Source organism: Chiloscyllium plagiosum, unplaced genomic scaffold (assembly GCF_037043375.1).
Source record: "Chiloscyllium plagiosum isolate Xiang-an unplaced genomic scaffold, Cpla_swu_hap1 HiC_scaffold_20, whole genome shotgun sequence".
NCBI lineage: Eukaryota > Metazoa > Chordata > Chondrichthyes > Orectolobiformes > Hemiscylliidae > Chiloscyllium > Chiloscyllium plagiosum.
Window position 1 is genome coordinate 66375456 of NW_028270158.1, and position 19080 is coordinate 66394535.

Genomic DNA, 19080 nt, shown 5'->3' on the forward strand with positions numbered 1-19080 from the left:
TTTCCAACCGTCCCTTTACCTGCGAACATCTGCCTCCAATCAGCTTTCGAAAGTTCTTACCTAATACCGTCAAAATTGGCCTTTCTCCAATTTAGAACTTCAACTTTTAGATCTGGTCTATCCTTTTCCATCACTAATTTTAAAACGAATAGAATTATGGTCGCTGGCCCCAGAGTGCTCCCCCACTGACACCTCAGTCACCTGCCCTGCCTTATTTCCCAAGAGTAGATCAAGTTTTCCACCTTCAAGTCAGTACATCCACATACTGAAATCAGAAAATTGTCTTGTACGCATTTAAGAAATTCCTCTCCATCTGAACCTTTAACTCTATGGCAGTCCCAGTCGATGTTTGGAAAGTTAAAATCCCCTACCATAACTATCCTATTATTCTTACAGATAGCTGAGGTCTCCTTACAAGTTTGTTTCTCAATTTCCCTCTGACTATTGGGGGTCTATAGTACAACCCCAATAAAGGTGATCATCCCTTTCTTATTTCTCAGTTCCAACCAAATAACTTCCCTGGATGTATTTCCAGGAATATCCTCCCTCAGCACAGCTGCAATGCTATCCCTTATCAAAAATGTCACCCCCCCTCCTCTCTTGCCTCCCTTTCTATCCTTCCTTTAGCATTTGTACCCTGGAACATTAAGCTGCCAGTCCTGCCCATCCCTGAGCCAGGTTTCTGTAATTGCTATGATATCCCAGTCCCATGTTCCTAACCATGCCTTGAGTTCATCTGCCTTCCCTGTTAGGCCCCTTGCATTGAAATAAATGCAGTTTAATTTATTAGTCCTACCTTGTCCCTGCCTGTTGACTCACTTCTGTTCTCAGCTGTACCCGTCTCAGATTGTATGGGCTGTGCTTTCTGATACTAAGGAGTATGTACACCAGTAGTAGCAGATCTCATAGTAATATATAGTGACAAGAGTTAACGTTACAATCTTAGTGAAACAATGTATCGTAAAAGAGAAATAGATGTTAAACAAAGTAGAACTTTTCATTTTGAAAAATCAGTTTAATACTATGCGCACGCACATTCACAGACTGAAATAACGGGTAGCGAACATGCGCAGTGTGTAGGTTGTCAGCAAACATGGCAACATGAAAACCATTCTTCACATGATATTTACTTTGAATTCTGCCATCACTTACAAAATCTTTGAATGGCTGTTTCGGTGGAATTTCCCAATCGTCACTGATGGTCATGTATCTGGCAGAAAAACACGATCAATTGAATCAAGCCGAAAGAAAATACTTACAATATTAAATCACGCTAGGCAATGCTTTAGCAACTGAGAGGACTTTAAAGAAACTGTAAAATAACAATGAAGCAATACAGGAAAATTTACATCACAATATGTTTCTCATTTATTCCTTCCCCTTATCTCAACTGTCTGCTTGGGAATACGCCTCAAAGCCTTGGTTGCCCTTACAAAGTGAAATATGTTAAATACATTAAAGCTTCAGCACTTCGACTCCTAATAGAAATAACGAAGTTACACAAATATCACATTAACACTCACTTATCAAAATCAGTGAAGAGGTTGACACGGAAAGTATGCTGCTTATCTAACTTGTATCCATCTGCATTTTTCACAGCATCAATAGCACAAGCTGGTGAATTGTATTCCAGGAAAATGTACCTAAAAACAACATTCCAAATGTTAAAAGGGTTACGACAAAAATAGGTGTAAAATTATTGAAATTTTACTTCTTAGTTTGATAATAGCTTGTTTAGTCAGCATATTTGAAACAAAAATTGATGGTCAAATGCTCTGGCTGAGGTCAAAGCTTTGTCCATATGCAATTCAATTTTTGTGTAAAAATCTTGCATTTATGTTAGCATTTATCTTTGGGATAATGTCAAATCCTCATGGTCAAAGAAGGTATTATAATCCATTGCACAGAACACCAAATCATATTTTAGGAAAACTTGTGTTTCTGTATTAATATATTTGCAGAAACAATACTACAAACAACACAAACCCACATTTCCACTTAATTTTGTGCTCATTATATGGATCTCGATTATACTCGATGGATGGTACCCGATTGCGAGTTCATTGTGATCTTGCAAATCTCATTCTTATTTCAAATTTTTTCTACAGGTCTTGCAGCTCCCCATCTTTCATTTCCTCCAGCCTACAATTTCTGGAGATATTGAGGCTCCTCTAATTATAGCCTCTTAGCATCTCCGATTTCAATAGTTTCACCATTCATGACTGCACCTTCAATAGCATGAACCCCAAATTTTGGAGTTTGCCCCCAAACTTCCCTTTCCTCAAGGATTCATTAAACTGTCTGACCTTCTCCATTATCATATCACATGACTTGATGTCAGACTCCAATTTGTTACACTCCTGAGAAATAGCTTCGGACACGTTACAATAAAAGTCCAATATGAACAAACTGTTGCCAAGTGGATGGCTGCAATACAATAGGCTGATTTTATAATATTACACTGCAACACCAGCGAGAACATTTGGAAGATAAACAAGTACCCCATTCGATCTCTTTATAGATTAGTTACTGAGGTAACATGATTGGTCTTAACTAACAGAAATACAACTAATGTGGTTTACGACAATTGACGAATGTACACTACTTAGATCTGTATTGTAAACATACCCTTTTGTCTTTCCGTCGGACTCTGGGTAAAATTCATTTGTGATTTTCCCAAACTTAGAAAATATCTTCTGGATGACATTTCGGAGTTTCTCCAGTCGATCTGGTCCAACTTGTGGTACATTATCCACAACGATAACGGAGTCTATACCATCAGCTTCTTGAGGCTGGTCCTTTAAAATATCACCCAGCAGCTCTATAAGTAAAAATGCAAAACTTACAATTAGTGTGGCAGCATTTGATATATTTTCTCAACATGCTGGTAAACTGTTGGCAGAATGCAGTCTGTAATATAGCAATCAATTTCTTCCCATCTTCTTCAAAGTGCCGCTGAATGTTTCACCATTTCAAACATGATTAAAGTGCAAGTTACAGAATAACACTGGTTATTCCATATGATTTAAGAACATAAGAAACAGAAGCAGGGGTAGGTAACTCAGGCCCTTGTGTCCAATCTGCCGTTCAATGGTATGACGACACATCAACTTTATAATCACTTTCCTGTGATACCATTTCTCGACATAGAAAACTATCAATCTTAGTTTTTAACATATACAATGACTGAGTATCCAAATCTCTACTGGATGCAGAATTCCAAAGCTAGTGTCCTCTCACCCAAGGGTCTTTGCAATTAATGAGTAAACTGTGGTCCTATATGAAAGTCAAAAGGTGTGGCGTTGGAAAAGCCACAGCTGGTCAGGCAGCATCTGAGAAGGAGAATTGACGTTTCGAGCATAGGCTCATCATCGGGGCAGAGGTGAGAACTGCAGCTGCTGGAGATTAGAGTCAAGGTTAGAGTGGTGCTGGAAAAGCACAGCAGGTCAGGAAGCATCTGAGGAGCAGGAAAAGCCCTTCATCATTCCTGATGAACGGCTTTTTCCCGAAAGGTCGATTTTCCTGCTCCTCGGAAGCCGCCTGACCTGCTATGCTTTTCCACCTCCACTCTAATCTTGACTCATCAGGAACGTCCTGTTCTTCTGCTCCTCAGATGCTGTCTAACTGGCTGTGGTTTGCCAGCGCCACACTTTTTGACTCTGATCTCCAGCATCTGCAGTCCTCACTTTCTCTTATACTGAAAGTGTCTTGTAATAAAGGCCAACATACTATTTGCCTTCCTAATTAATTATTGTACCTGCAGGTTAACAGATGACTCATGAACAAGAGCAATCAAGCCCCTTTGAAGTTCAACATTCATCAGCCTCTTCCTATTTAAGAAATATTCAATGGCCCAGACCTTTCAATAGAAGACTGCCACTGCTGAAGTGTACACTGGATTTGCACATCAGAAAAATGCAGAAGTCCTGATATAAACTAACTCTACAGGAACTATACAGACATTGAAACTTCTGATGGGCAATTACGAGGCATCTGGAATCTCTTGAAAAAGTCACCAGCTCGGAGTCAGAGATGAAGACTCCACAGCGTTCCACCTCACCTAGCCGAATAGTTACGAACAAAAAAACAAGGGTGACAGTCAAAAGCGAAAGCAAGTTAACTATAAAATTGAGCAACTCTCTGCCTCACAGCACCAGGGACCCGGTTTCAATTCCAGCCTCGGGCGACTGTGTGGAATTTGCACATTCTCCGTGTCTGCGTGGGTTTCCTCCGGGTGCTCCAGTTTCCTCCCACAGTCCAAAGATGTGCAGGTCAGGTGAATTGGTCATGCTAAAATTGCCCATAGAGTTAGGTGCATTAGTCAGGGGGAATAGGTCTGGGTAGGTTACTCTTCAGAGGGTCGGTGTGGACTAGTTGGGCCGAAGGGCCTGTTTCCACACTGTAGAGAATCTAAATCTTAAAAAAAAATCTAACTCAACATCGACCCTGACAGTGCCCTCACCCGGACCTGACTGACAGACATCCACCAGTACCTCCTGCCTGATGAGACTCAGCATGTCAACCCGCATCCCTCCCTTGCCTTAAGCCTTCAACCACTTACCTACCATTTGTATCGCTCCTCCAGCTAGCACCCCAGCTTCTGTCATATCTTCTAAGACATTTAAATCACAGAATACAGCAGCAACTGCAAGAGATGGGGCATGGTTTCATCACCAATCTACTGCACTGCCACCTGTAAGGTTGGCTCAACTGAACTGCACTGTTTCTGCTGTAAATTCTTCTACCACAGACTTTGGGCAACTTTTAGTTACAGTTTTGACCCAGAATGGAAACTCCAGGTTTGGATTTCTGTTCATCCTATGGAAGTGGGTTGGCTCACATTTCTGCACCTACCAAATTCTAACCAACTCACTAAGTCTCCCCAAATCCCCTTGAAGAATTCTTGAACTTATATTTTATGGATATAAGTTTGCTCACTTAGCTTCAAGTTTGTTTTCAGATGTTTCATCACCATACTAGGTAACATCATGAGTGAGTCTCACCTCCAGTGAATGATGTTACCTAGTAGGGGGACGAAATGTCTGAAAACAAACCTTCCAGCTAAGCGAGCAAACTTACATCCAGGACCTCAACCTGAGCTACAAACCTTCTCAAAACTTGCTAATTATGTTTTATCCCACATCCAAATTATTGATACAAATTGTGAACAGCTGGGTCCAAGCACTAAGTCTTGCAATACCCCACTAGTCATAATGCGTCAGCATAAAAATGAATCATTTATTTGTCTTCTGTCCACTAACCAGTTCCCAATACATGTCAGTATAATTCATCCAATCCAAAGTGGTTTAAATTTAATTTCTTAACTTCTTGCGTGGGAAATTATTAAAATCTTCCTGCTTCATAACCACCAGTTTCCACTCATCTTTCTGTTATATCCTTAAATGGGATCTTGGTCAACTGGGCTAATGGACCAAGGCAGATTGAGTTTAATTGAGATAAAGGTGGTGGTTTGGTAAGACAAAAAAGGGAAAGACTTGTTAATGGTAGGACCCTGGGGAGTGTTGTCAAACAGAGATACTTAGCGGTTGAAGTATATAGTTCTTTGAAAGTAGACAGGGTGATGAAGGTGGCATTTGGCACGCTTACTGACCACTGAGTCTAAGAGTTGAGACATCATGTTACAGTTGTACAGGACCTTGCTGAAGCCACTTTTAGAGCACTGTGTCCAGTTCTGGTTGCCCCGCTGTAGGAAGGACATTATTAAATTGGAAAAGGGGTAGAAAAGATTTCCAAGAATGTTACCAATAATTATAATTTTTGGTTAATGTACAGGAAAAAGAAATTCTAATAAAAAATTTAGAGAATAGTTTCTTCAGTTCTCTAGGTGATCAAAATCAGTCCAAGAGACACTGATCACGATCATGGGTAGACTTCACTCTCAGACAGGAGTCGTGATATTAGGTTCTATTTAACTAGTAATAATCATTGGACTTACAAACATACCAAATAAGACTTTGATAGAAAAATACAGGTCTTCTGCAATCAGGTGAGTTTCGTTAATGCAAATTTGCTGTAATGCAATTGACATCGCCAAATAAATTTTGGCAGACCCACCCCATTCTGTTTGTCCTCTGCTGAAAATAATACTTTCCTCTTTGCGTGTCCCCCTTTCCAATTTATCGCCTCAACTGGATCAAGTAATCGGTTTACACAATGTCCTAGTTAATAAGCTATATCTTGTAAATCAGAGGAACCACATTTACATCATCTGTCCTTGCCTTTATCTTATATCATCTGGTAGCACTGGTGTTAACTCATTCAAGATGTAGATTTCTACACAAACTGCACGTATTTCAGGTCATTGGCTTTCTGGCTTCCTTTGACATTAACTTGTGTAGTCTGATTTAAACACAGTTACTTGAAGAGGTTGGAGAAGATTTCCTGTCGCACACACAGTTTGCAGTTCGAAGTGCTTGCTGTAGCCTCATGCTAACTTTACTAGCCAGTCATACAAAAGGAGCAAAATCATGAGCACTGCAATCAATCTTCAGTTGACAGCTTGTTTTGTCAATAAATTAAGATATAGTTTTTAAAAAAGCATCTGTCATAATTCAATTTAGTTATGCTACAACTGAGCACACTGGCTCTTTCTTGAGTCCCACTACTCCACTAGTCGCAACATTGTTTTAAATCCTTTACCAAGCTAATGATGTAGCCAATGATTGTTAGAAGAACATAGAAAATTACAGCACAGGAACAAGCCCTCCAAGCCGACGCTGATCCAGATCTATCTAAACCTGCTCCCTATTTTCTAAATATCTGTATTCCTTTGCTCCCAACCCATTCATGTATCGGTCTAGATACATCTTAAATTACATTATCGCTCCCACCTCTACCACCTCCACTGGCAATGCTTTCCAGGCACCAACCACCCTCTGTAAAGAACTTTCCATGCATACCTCCCCAAACCTTTCCCTTCTCACTTTGAACTCGTGACCCCTAGTAATTGAGTCCCCCACTCTGGGGAAAAAAGTTTCTTGCTATCCATCCTGTCTATACCTCTCATGATTTTGTAGACCTCAATCAGGTCCCCCTTCAAAGTGCTTCTTTCTAATGAAGCTAATTCTAATCTATTCAACCGCTCTTCATAGCTAGTGCCCTCCATACCAGGCAACACCCTGATGAACCTCCTCTGCACCCTCTCCAAAGCATCCACATCTTCTCAATACGTAGTGACCAGAACTGTACGCAGTGTTCCAAATGCAGCCAAACCAAAGTCCTATAAACTGCAACATGACCTGCCAACTCTTGTACTCAAAACCCCGTCCAATGAAGGAACGCATGCCGTTTGCCTTCTTGACCACTTTACTGACCTGCTTTGCCACCTTCAGGGAACAATGGACCTGAAGACTCAGATCTCTCTATACGTTAATTTTCCCCAGGACTTTTCCATTTGCTGTTTGGTTTGTTCTTGAATTGGATCTTCCTCTTTGCCCATCTGTCCAATCTATGTATATTCTGCTGTATTTTCCGACAGTCCCCTTCACTATCTGCTACTCCGCCAATCTTAGGGTCATCTGCGAACTTGCCAACCTTCCTCCAAATCATTTATATATATCACAAACAGTGATCCCAACACGGATCCCTGTGGAACACCACTGGTCACAGTTCTCCATTTTGAGGAACTCGCTTCAACTACTCATCTCCTGCTGCCCACCCAGTTTCCCGTCCACCTAGCGAGAACACCCTGGACCTCAGTCGATTTCATTTTCTCCATCAGCCTACCATAGGGTACCTTGTCAAACGCCTTACTGAAGTCCATATATATGGCATCCACAGCCCTTGCCCATCTATCAACTTTGTCACCTCAAAGAATTCTTTGAGGTTTGTAAAACATGACCTTCCCTAAACAAAACCATGCTGCCCATTACTGATCAGCCCATTTTCTTCCAAATAGGAATAGATTGTATCCCTCAGTATCTTCTCCAAAAACTTCCCTACCACTGACATTAGGCTCACCAGTTTTTAATTACTTGGAGTATTCCTGCTACCCTTATTAAACAAAGGGACAATATTAGCAATGCTCCAGTCCTCTGGGATCTCCCTGGGCTCAAGGATGCTGCAAAGATATGTTAAAGCTACTTCCTCTCTCACTTCCCTCAGTAACCTGGGGTAGATCCCATTCGGACCTGGGATCTGTCCACCTGAATGCTTTTTAGAATACCCAAAACTTCCTCCCTCCTTATGCCGACTTGACCTAGAGTACTCAAAAATCTATCCCTAACCTCAACATCCGCCATGGTCCTCTCCTTGGTGAATACTGATGACACTAAAGTCAGTGGAGTGGTGGACAGTGTGGAAGAATGTTGCAGGTTGCTGGCGGACTTGGATAAACTGCAGAACTGAGCTGAGAAGTGACAAATGGAGTTCAATGCAGATAAATGGCCAATTCACCTGACCTGCACATCTTTGGACTGTGGGAGGCAACCGAAGCAGCCGGAAGAAACCAACGAAGACATGGGGAGAATGTGCAAACTCCACACAGGCAGTCGCCCGAGGCTGGAATTTAACCTGAGACCCTGATGGTGAGGCAGCAGTGCTAACCACTGAGCCACCGTGCCACGAAGGATAGAGAGTGAATGTCTTTTTCTTAGGATGATGATGTCACCTTGTACAAGAGGGCGCAGCTACAAATTCAGGGGTGATAGACTTAAGACAGATATCAGAGGCAGGCACTTTACTCAGAGTGATAAGGGTGTGGAATGCCCTGCCTGCCAATGCAGTTAACTCAGCCACATTAGGGGTATTTAAACAATCCTTGGATAAAGACATGGATGATGAGATAGTGTAGGGGGAATGGGCTTAGATTAGTTCACAGGTCAGCGCAACATCGAGGGCTGAAGGGCCTGTTCTGTGCTGTATTGTTCTATGTACGTTTTAGGAATCTCACCCATTTTCTCTGACTCCAAGCATAACTTTCCTTTGTCCAAGAGTGGGCCAACCCTCTCTAGTTACTCTCTTACTCCTTATATACAAAAAAACGGCTTTGAGATTTTCCTTAATCCTGTTTGCTAAAGATATCTCATGACCATTTTTAGCCCTCTTTATTCCTTGTTTCAGATTGGAAGAATATCAGGAATGTAGGACCAAAACTATGCCTGTCTTCAGTCGCCTAGACCTTATGTACACATCCTTTTTCCTCTTAGCTTGACTCGATTTCACCTGCCATCCATGGTTCCCTAACCTTGCCATCTCGATCATTTTCACAGGGATATATCTTTCCTGAACTCTAATCAGCTTCTCTTTAAAAGCCTCCCACATATCAAATGTGGATTTACCTAAAAACAGCTGCTCCCAACTCCTGCCAAATTTTGGTATAGTTGGCCTTCCCGCAATTTAGCGCTCTCATCCTTGTCCATGAGTATTCTAAAACTTAGGGATAAAGTTGGGCAGCAGCTGAACCAGAGACACTACGTGTGTCATGTCTCCCTCTTCCTCTGGTGTGTTGAGAAGGTAAGAAAAATAGAACTCTGGTGTGTTGAGAAAGTAAGAATTTTTTTTATTTTGCCGTGCAATTGTAAAAACCTTTCTTTCCCTTTTCGTTAACTTTAGTCTTAACTTAGATAAAGCTTTAAGATTAAAAATAGCAGGATACCTCAGACCTGTGATATGCTCCTGTTGCTCAGGGATGCCACTGATGTCCTTAGCTCCTTCACGTGCAAGAGGTGTGTCTAGGTGCAACTCTTGTTAAACTGCACGATGGTTCCGGAGCATACACGATGCTGAGGGGGTGGTCGATAGCACATTTAGTGAATTGGTCACACCACAGATTAGAATTGCTGAGAGGAGAAAGGGAATCGGTGACCAAAAGACAGAGAAAGAGCAGGAAGGCAGAGCAGGTGTCCTCTGCGGTCATCTCCCCCGAAAACAGGTATACAATTTTGGATACCGATGGGGGAGTTGGCTCAGAGAAGGCAACAGTAGCCAGGTTCATGGCACCGTGGCTGGCTCTGCTGTTCAGAAGGGCAGTAAAAGGAGTGGAAGTGCTATAGTCATAAAAGATTCAATTGTAAGGGGAGCAGTTAGGCAGTTCTGTGGTCGAAAACAAGATTCCCGAATGGTATGTTGCCTCCCAGGTGCACGGGTCATGCTCTGATCAGCTGCAGAACATTCTCAAGGAGGAGGGTGAACAGCCAGTTGTCGTGGCGCATATCAGCACAAACAATATAGGTTTAAAAAAAAAAATGGGATGAGGTCCTCCAAGCAGAATTTAGTGAGTTAGGAACCAAGTTAAAAAGTAGGATCTCAGAGGTAGTAATCTCAGGATTGAGATTAGGTTTTGAAAGGGGGGAAAGTTTGAGTGAAGAGAGCCTTCTTTGCTTCTGTCCTAAATGGCCTACCCTTGAGACTGTGACCTCTGATTCCAGACTCCCAAGAAGGAAACATCTGTCTAGCCCTGTTAGAATTTTATGCTCCATTCAGGTTTCCTCTCAGCTTTCAGAACTTGAATGAATACAGGGTCAGATGAGCTGATCTCTCCTGATAGGAGTCTTGCTATTCCCAGCATTAGCCAAGCAAACCTCGAGGGCACTCTCTTTGGCAAGTATATCCTGAGGTAGGGAGACCAAAACTACATGCGGTATTCCTGGTACAGTCTTAAGGCCCAGTTCAACTGTCACAACTGGAATCTGTTTCAGTGTTGGCCAGTGACAGGGGGTGCTTGACTTAACAATCGTGATTTCATACAGAGATATAATTTTAAAGATCCGACATATGAACATTTCCTTAGAGAACCTATTCACAACCCGGAGGTTACCTGTATGCCATTTGCCATCCTACTTGCTTGATGTACCTGCCAGTCTATTTTCTTTGACTGATATACATGGGCACCCAGATTACTTTATTCATTCCCATTTCCCAACATGATACCATTTCAATAATTATCCTTTCTGTTTGAGCACCAAAAGAGTCTAACTTGACACTTAGCCACTTTGTACTGCATCTGCTCACATTCTCAATTTGTTGAAATCTCCTTGAAGCCACCTTGCAACTCTGAATCCTGCCCAATTTTGTCATAAGCAAACCCGGAAACGTTGAATTTAGTTCCTCAAAATCATAGGCTGGGGCCCAAGCACAAATCCTTGCAGTATGACATTCTTCACTGTCTGATCCCACAAGTTTAAAAAAAGTAATAATTTATTCCCACCACCTGTTTCTTGTCAATCAATTTCAACCCTTGTCAATATATTACCCATTATGTCATGTGCTTTAAATTTTGTCCATTAACCTCTGATATGACATCAAAAGCCTCTGGAAATCCAAACTCATCACATGCAGTCCTTCACTCATATATTCTACTCCAGTAGATTTGGTAAGCATGAATTGCCGTTCATGACCTATGCTTGCTTTGTCCAAATCTGTTAATGTTTTCCAAATGTTCTATTATGCAATTTTCCAATTGTTCTCACAATTTAACATTTTCAGGACCCCTCAATTTACCAGTCTTCCCACAATAATTTCCCTGGCTCACTGTAAGGAACCTATATTTGTCTTTCATCTGTTCTCTTGACAGATTTATAGAAACTTTTACTGTCAGTTTACTTGTCCCCTGTCACTTTACTCCCATTCTCTATCTTCCTCTTCTCAATCAAACGTTTCATCTTTTTGCAGAATTCTAAAATACTCCCAATCCTCAGACTCTTTGCCTTCTCTAGCAATTGTGTCTTAATGGACTTAATACTATCCCTAACTTCACTTGTAAACCATGGTTGAGCTACCTTAATTCTTGTATTTTCGCACCAGACAGCAATGAATACTTGTTTGAATTCATGGGCTTGTTCTTTAAATATTAGCTATTGCCTGCCCACAGTCAAAACATTTCAGTAAGGTCCTCCAGTCCATTCTTACCAATTTACACCTCATACCCTAATAGTTTCCTTTTTAGGTTCAGGAAACCAATTTCCAGATTTGACCAATTCATTTTTTGTCTTCATGAAGAATTACACCATATAACAGTAGCTGTTCCCCAAAGGACCCCACAAAACAAAACTGTTAATTAACCCTTTCTCACTGCACAGTGCCCATTCTGGAATGGTCTGTTTGCAGGTTAGTTCCTTAACCTATTGGTCTGAAAGACCACCACATACAATTGTAGGAAATTCTTCACAATATAGTTTGCTAGCCTTGCTAATTTGGTTTATACAATTTATATTAAAGACACCTATGATTAAAGTTGTACCAATACTGCATGCATTTGCTTGTTTCATGACCTTACTTACATACTATCATGCAGTTGCAGAAATGCCTGTCTGTTCCACCTACTATTGAATCCCCTATCTTTGGAGTCCTGCTATTCTTCCACCTTGCCACCTATGCACCAGAACCAAATGACGCCATGGATTTGGCTTCCAATGTTATGTCCTGAAGTTGTCCCCCAACAGTATCAAAAGTTATTTGGGGGCGGTGGTAGGTTTGGTGTTGTCAGACTTGACACCGCATTACAGAAAAGAAAAATCACATTTTACAAATAGCATTTAACACGCTGGCAATGTAATGGCATTACAGCCGACACACACATTTTAAATGCTCGCACTTTAGAAACAGTATCCTCGGATCATCAATCGCATTGCAGTGAATTTGCATTAAGGAAACACACGTTATAGCAGAAGACCTGTATTTGACTTTTTCTGTTGTACTCTTATGTTTGAGAGTCCAATGCTAATTGCTAGTTTATCAATTTAAATAGAATCTAATATGTCTATTCCTGTCTGAGAGTGAAGTTTGCACATGATCGTGATCAGTGTCTCTTGGATGGATTTTAATAATCGAGAGAAGCTGAAGAAATTATTCTAAATTTTTGATTTGATTTTCTTTTTCCTATATATTAACCAACAATTATAAAGTGCCTAGTTAGAAATCTTTACTGTAATACAGTAGTAATGTTTCATAGTCCCTACTATAAGCCAGTTTTAGTTCTGTTGTAGAACTTATTTATTTTGATATAAGCTATGAACACAGGTATGTACCTGCCTACTTTGCAGTTTATTTGGTGTAATGTGTAGTGACAAGTTTCATCAGACTACGTAATATAGCATATGTTTTGAACTTGGTTCTACCATTAGGATAGAAGTTGCTGTGTGAAAACAAATAATTAATACACAGTTTACAGCAAAAATACATTGTTAATGTACAATGTTTTCAACTGTGGCTAATGAATTTATGTAAATGATTGCCATTTTGGAGACGACTTGTAGTTTAGGTTGTGGATCAGATTGTACAGCTGAGCTGGTAGATTGGTTCTCACACGTTTTACCACCATGCTAGAGCTTCCGATGAAGTTCTGGGTGTTCTGTACTGCTTCCTATGGGTGTCTCTTGGTCTGCTATGATATCACTTCTGGTTTTATTTCTGAGAGGTTGATAATTGGGGTCCAAATCGATATGTTTGTTAATGGAGTTCCAGTTTGAATGCCAGCCCTCGCGGAATTCCTGCGCAGGTCTTTGTTTAGTCTGTCTCAGGTGGATGTATTGTCCCAGTCGAACTGATGACCCTCTTTGTCTGTGAGCATGGAGACTAGTGATATTTGGTCATGTCTTTTGGTGGCTAGTTGGTGCTCACGTATCCTAGTAGTTCGTTTCCTGTCTGGTTGTCCAATGTAATGTTTGTTCCCGTTGTTCCTGAATATGTTGTACAGGTGTTTTTCCCCTACTTCTCTTTGTTCCTGGGTGCTGCAGTGTGTTATTTAACAGTGGCTTAACATTTAAACATTATTTAACATTTAAATAATGTCTTGATGCAGCTCCATTTGTGGGTGTTGGGATGATTGCTCCCGTAATTTAGTTTCTAGTTAGTGTGTATGGCTTTCCTGTAAACACTGGTCTGTAGCTCTCCATTGGCTTTGCGTTCTACTGTCACATCTAGGAAGGAGAGTCTGTTGTTGTTCTCTTTCGAGAACTTTATACCAGTCATGATGTGGTTTGGGAGTTTCTTCTAAAAGGGGTCATCCACATGTGGGCGACACGGCGGCACAGTGGTTAGCACGACTGCCTCACAGCGCCAGAGACCCGGGTTCAATTCCCGCCTCAGGCGACTGTGTGTGGTTTGCATATTCTCCCAGTGTCTGCGTGGGTTTCCTCCGGGTGCTGCGGTTTCCTTCCACATTCCAAAAAACGTGCAGGTTAGGTGAAGGGGTAAATGTAGGGGAATGGGTCTGGGTTGCGCTTCGGTGTGGACTTGATGGGCCAAAGGGCCTGTTTCCACACTAAGTAATCTAATCTCGCACATAGCAGACCCAAACCTTGGGCTAGATCGTGGGAGTGATTGCATAACTGTTTCTGCTGATATTGGTGATCCTACAGGTGTCCAATTGGTTTGTTTGTAGGTCTTGTCATTGAAGGTGAAGTGGATTGAGAGACCCAGGTCTACTAGTTTGAGGTCACTGTCCTCACTGGTGGAGTTGGTGATGTGGGTGGTTTGTGTTCTTGGTTTGGCTAGCAGTGTTTCTTTGGCTAAGGTGATGTTTATTGATGTGAATAGGGCCATCGAAGGAAACCATGACCTCGTCGCCCTCTACCTTGTCTTTGATAATGTTAATGAATTTCTGGGTGGAGTGGCTCGAGGCTTCTACTAGGTGTTTCAGTGTATGTTGCAATTCCTTTGCTAATCTGTATGTCAGTGTACCAGAAAGTGAGTCGATGGGTCTGAGGGAGGCCCCTTGTACCTTTGGTAATCCGCAGAAATGGGGTGTGTTGGATCCTTCAGGTTTCATTCTTTGGAGGTCTACCTTGTTAATTTCACTTGTCTTGAAATTTCCTTGGGGTTGCTGTAATACAGTTTTCTAGCTGTGGAGTTGGGTCCATTGCTGCCTGTTGGTAGGTATCGGTATCTACAACTAGTGTGTTTGCTTTCTCAATGTACAGAGGAACCTCAATTATCCGAACGAGATGGGCAGGCACTATTTTGTTCGGATAACTGATTATTCAGTTAACCGATTCAATGCCTCTCCTCTGGGGCTCAGTTTTTTTGAAGTTTCCTTTTATCCTTGCTCGGCTTGCCTTGTTCTCCCTCTGTCTCAGGGTTTGTTTCTGAGCAGACACACATTTGTGTGGAAGGGATGTACAACATTGCTGAAGCCTTCCCGCACCCCCAATCAGTTCAATGGCACTGACACAATGAGCACTTGCTAAGTTGCCTCCCCGTTCAGGAGACTAGGCACAACACATACGCATGGCCTCCCACCCACTCCCCCCCAACCCCGTCCCTATGCGTACCCCTAACTCCATCTAAACCCGCCCCCATCCAACCCCCCTGCCCCACCCATCCCCACACACCACACCCGCCCCACCCACCATCCACACCCCACATCCCGGCCGTCTACCCTGTCTGCCTCCGAACCCCAGCAGCCCTGCCCACGCCACCGCCCCCGTCTGAACGCGCCCCTGCCTTCTGGGGTAGCCAGATTGGACTCCATCAGTAACACTGCTGCTGCCTTTGGGGAATGAGTCTCCAAATCGCGCGCGCACGCACATACATATTTTGTCAAGTTCCATCTGTGACCTGTGTAGAACAATGTTATCTAGAGATTATCTAGAGGAGGAGGGTTCAGGGTACACCCTTGTGTAGAACTCCAGGGTAAGTATGGTGAGGGAGAGGGGGAATGGGAGGGCGGGCAGTCAGTCATTTGGGTTCAGTGCCTGGGCTCCCATCAATGTCCTGGACTGTTCTCTGCAGCATTTCAGCAAGCTGAGTTCATTTTTAATGACAGTAAACAAAAAGGCATGATCAGTGTTGGAAACACCTCTAGTGTAATGTTTTAATCAGGACCTTGAGCTCTCTTTTGGATAATCTGATGTTCGGATAATTGAGGTTCCTCTGTATTGTGCTCTGTTCAGGATGACTGTCTGTGCCCTTCATCATCTGCAGTCATTGTTTTTACCTGTGCCCTTTATCAACCTCACAGAAAAAGTACCAGAAGTGATATGACCCACCTTAACAGACCAAGACATAAACAGGAAGCAGGACTGAACATCAGTGCTGCATCGGAGGCTCACTGTTACCGAGCATGGTGACGAAACGTCTCAGAACAAATCTACCAGCTCAGCGCACAAATTTACAACGTTATGTAAATGATTTGGACAAGAATATAGAAGACATAGTTAATAATTTTGCGGATGACACTAAAATGGATGGCATAGTAGAGGTGAAGATGATTTTACAGTCATACAAATGTACAGCACAGAAACACACCCTTCAGTCCAACTTGTCCATGCCGACCAAATATCCTAACTTAATCTAGTCCCATTTGCCACCACTTAGCCCATATCCCTCTAAACCCATCCTTTCATGTACCTATCCAAATGTTGTAATTGTACCAGCCTTCACCACTTCCCTCTGGCAGCTCATTCCATACACACACTACCCTTTGCATGAAAAGTTGCACCTTAAGTCCCTTTTATATTGTTCCCGTCACTCAAACTATGCCTCTAGCTCTGGACTCAGAACACCGCGAGGGAAAAGACAGTGATTATTCACCCTATCCATTCCCCTCATGATTTTATAAACCTCTAAAGGTCTCCCCTCAGCCTCTAACACTCCAAGGAAAAGAGTCCCAGCATATGCATCCTCTCCTTATAGCTCAAATCCTCCAACTCTGGCAACATCTTTTAAATCTTTTCTGAACCCTTTCAAGTTTCACATCTTTCCAATAGGAAGGAAACCAGAATTACATGCAATATTCCAAGTGGCCTAACCAATTTCCTGTATAGCCGCAACATGACCTTCCAACTCCTGTACTCAATCCTCTAACCAATAAATGGAAAGCATGCCAAATGTCTTCTTCACTATACTATCCATCTGCAAGTCCACTTTCAAGGAGCTATGAACCTGTACTCCAAGGTCTCTTTGCTCAGCAACACTCCCCAGGATCTTACTATTAAGCGTATAAATCCTGCCTGATTTGCTTTCCAAAACACAGCATCTCACATTTATCTAAATTAAGCTCCATCTGCCACCCCTCAGTTCACTGGCCCACCTGATCAAGATCCCGTTGTACTGAGGTAACCTTCTTCACTGTCCACTACACCTCCAATTTTGGTGTCATCTGCAAACTTACTAATTATACAACATTACAAAGGGATCTTGATCAAATCAGTCAATGGGCTGAGGAATGGATTTCAATCTGGATGGGTGTAGTGTGTTGCATTTTGGTACAGCAAAGGTAGGGTGAGGCTTAGATGGTTGATGGTAGGACCTTGGTAGTGTTGCAGAACAGAGGAACCTAGGGTGCCAGTACATATTTCTTTGAAGCGTGCGTCATATATAAACAGGGTGGTTAAAAGTGTGTTTGGCATGCTCGTCTTCATTGCTCAGTCCTTTAAATGTAATAGTTGGGAAATCATGTTGAGGTTGTTACATTTAGCAGGATGTTACCAGGTAGGGAATGTTTGAGTTATAAAGAAAGCTGGGTGGCTGGGTCCTTTTTTGCTGGAATGTAGGAGGATAAGAGGCGATCTAATGGAAGTTTATAAAATCATGAGGGATATAGATAGAGTTAACGGTAGTTGCCTTTTTCCCAGGATGGGGAATTTCAAGATTTGGGGCTACATTTTTAAGCTGAGAGGAGAGATTTAAAGACAACATGAGGGACAAATTTTTTTACAGAGGGTGATTTGCATTTGAAATGAACTTCCAAAGGAAGTGGTAGATGCAGGTATTTATGACATTTAAAAGATATTTGGATAAATACATGAATAGGAAAGGAAGGTTTGGGGGGGATATGGGCCAGGAGCAGGCAGGTGGGATCAGTTTATTTTGGGATTATGTACGGCATGGACTGGTCAGACCGAAGGGTCTGTTTCTGTGCTGTATGACTGTGATCCAGGCTCACTCTCAAATATACATTGTTTAACCAATCTGACAATGCACAAGTGGGTATGGAGTTGAGAATACTACCAGCATACAAAATGATGCCAACAAACAGCAATGTTAATGAGAGAAACGAGTAGCCAAAAGTTGGCATACACAGTGACTGTGGGTACAAAGTAGAAACCTAGGCTGCAAATACATTCAGCATACAGCATGTATGAACTAAGCTATGGCAATCTGACAAAGGTCACTTATAATCACAAAGACAGCACTAGAGGCAGTACAAGGTGGCAGCAGGAAAGGAAATGTTTGGGCTACGTGCCCATTAATTCCCATTCCTGCTCACCTGGAAGACAGCATTCTTCTTTGTACTTTTTATTTTGTCTCTTCATTTTTTTCATTTCTCCTCTGTCCTCAAGTTCAGGTTTTCTTTTCTACAACTGTGGAGGAAGGTGGTCGTGACAGCCTGCTGCAGTGGCAGCAGCGTGGTGGATCCGAATGTCGAATAGTGGCTACAGCTTTATTGAAGGCTTCGTTGTCTGTAGGTCTGGTCCATTCCTTCTGGCAGCTGTTTCAATGGTGGCTGCATGATGGTTTTGGTTCGTTTCTTGTGGCTATGGTGGCAATAAGGTGGCTTCAGGCAACGACCGATGTGGTAACAGCTTCAGCATTGGTGACTTGGCAGATCGGTCTGTAGCTCCTTGCTATGGTGGCGATACATCGCTTTCAGCCGTGGCTGCATGGTGAGTCCGATGCAGAAATTCTAGTTTTGGAGGCCCATAGCCAATCCATAAAACCAGATTGCCATGGAGGGGAAAATGATTAACTTTGTCCTAATTTTGTCTCAATTGTTTTTAATATAATTTCTGTAATTAAAATGATGCCAAATTGTGGAAACTTACACATCTCATTGTATTTTCAAACTTACAAGTGACAATAAATTGCTGTTCTATTCAGGCCTCCTGCTCCTATTTCTTATGTATCATGAATTACTGAACAAATGATCAACCCAGAAGTAACTAAATCGGAACAAGGAGAGAATAGCTGTGCTCAAAGATGGCAATTGCAACTTTCAGCAGGGCTGCCTCAGTGACACAGTCAGACTGAATGGTTGAAAGGATGCAAGCAGAGGGTGAGATTACATCCTATCCTCAGCAACATATGCCTTGATGACAAGAATTGCTAGATTTTCCGCAAATAGCAGAAAAGCACGAATAAAATATCATGAGTGCCCTCACGTGAAAATTTTGTTTGTGC

At 42.1% G+C, this 19080-nt stretch overlaps 1 protein-coding gene across 1 annotated transcript in view; it reads right to left on the minus strand.

Moving 5' to 3' along the window:
• Positions 1-19080, minus strand: part of LOC122560418 (eukaryotic translation initiation factor 3 subunit B) — a 75237-nt gene that overhangs the window by 52759 nt on the left and 3398 nt on the right. The window contains exons 2-4 of the mRNA XM_087998038.1: positions 2629-2821; positions 1524-1643; positions 1153-1210 (exon numbers count right to left, since the gene is read on the minus strand). Coding sequence (XP_087854164.1) covers positions 1153-1210; positions 1524-1643; positions 2629-2821 — 371 coding nt within the window. The remainder of the gene's footprint in view (positions 1-1152; positions 1211-1523; positions 1644-2628; positions 2822-19080) is intronic.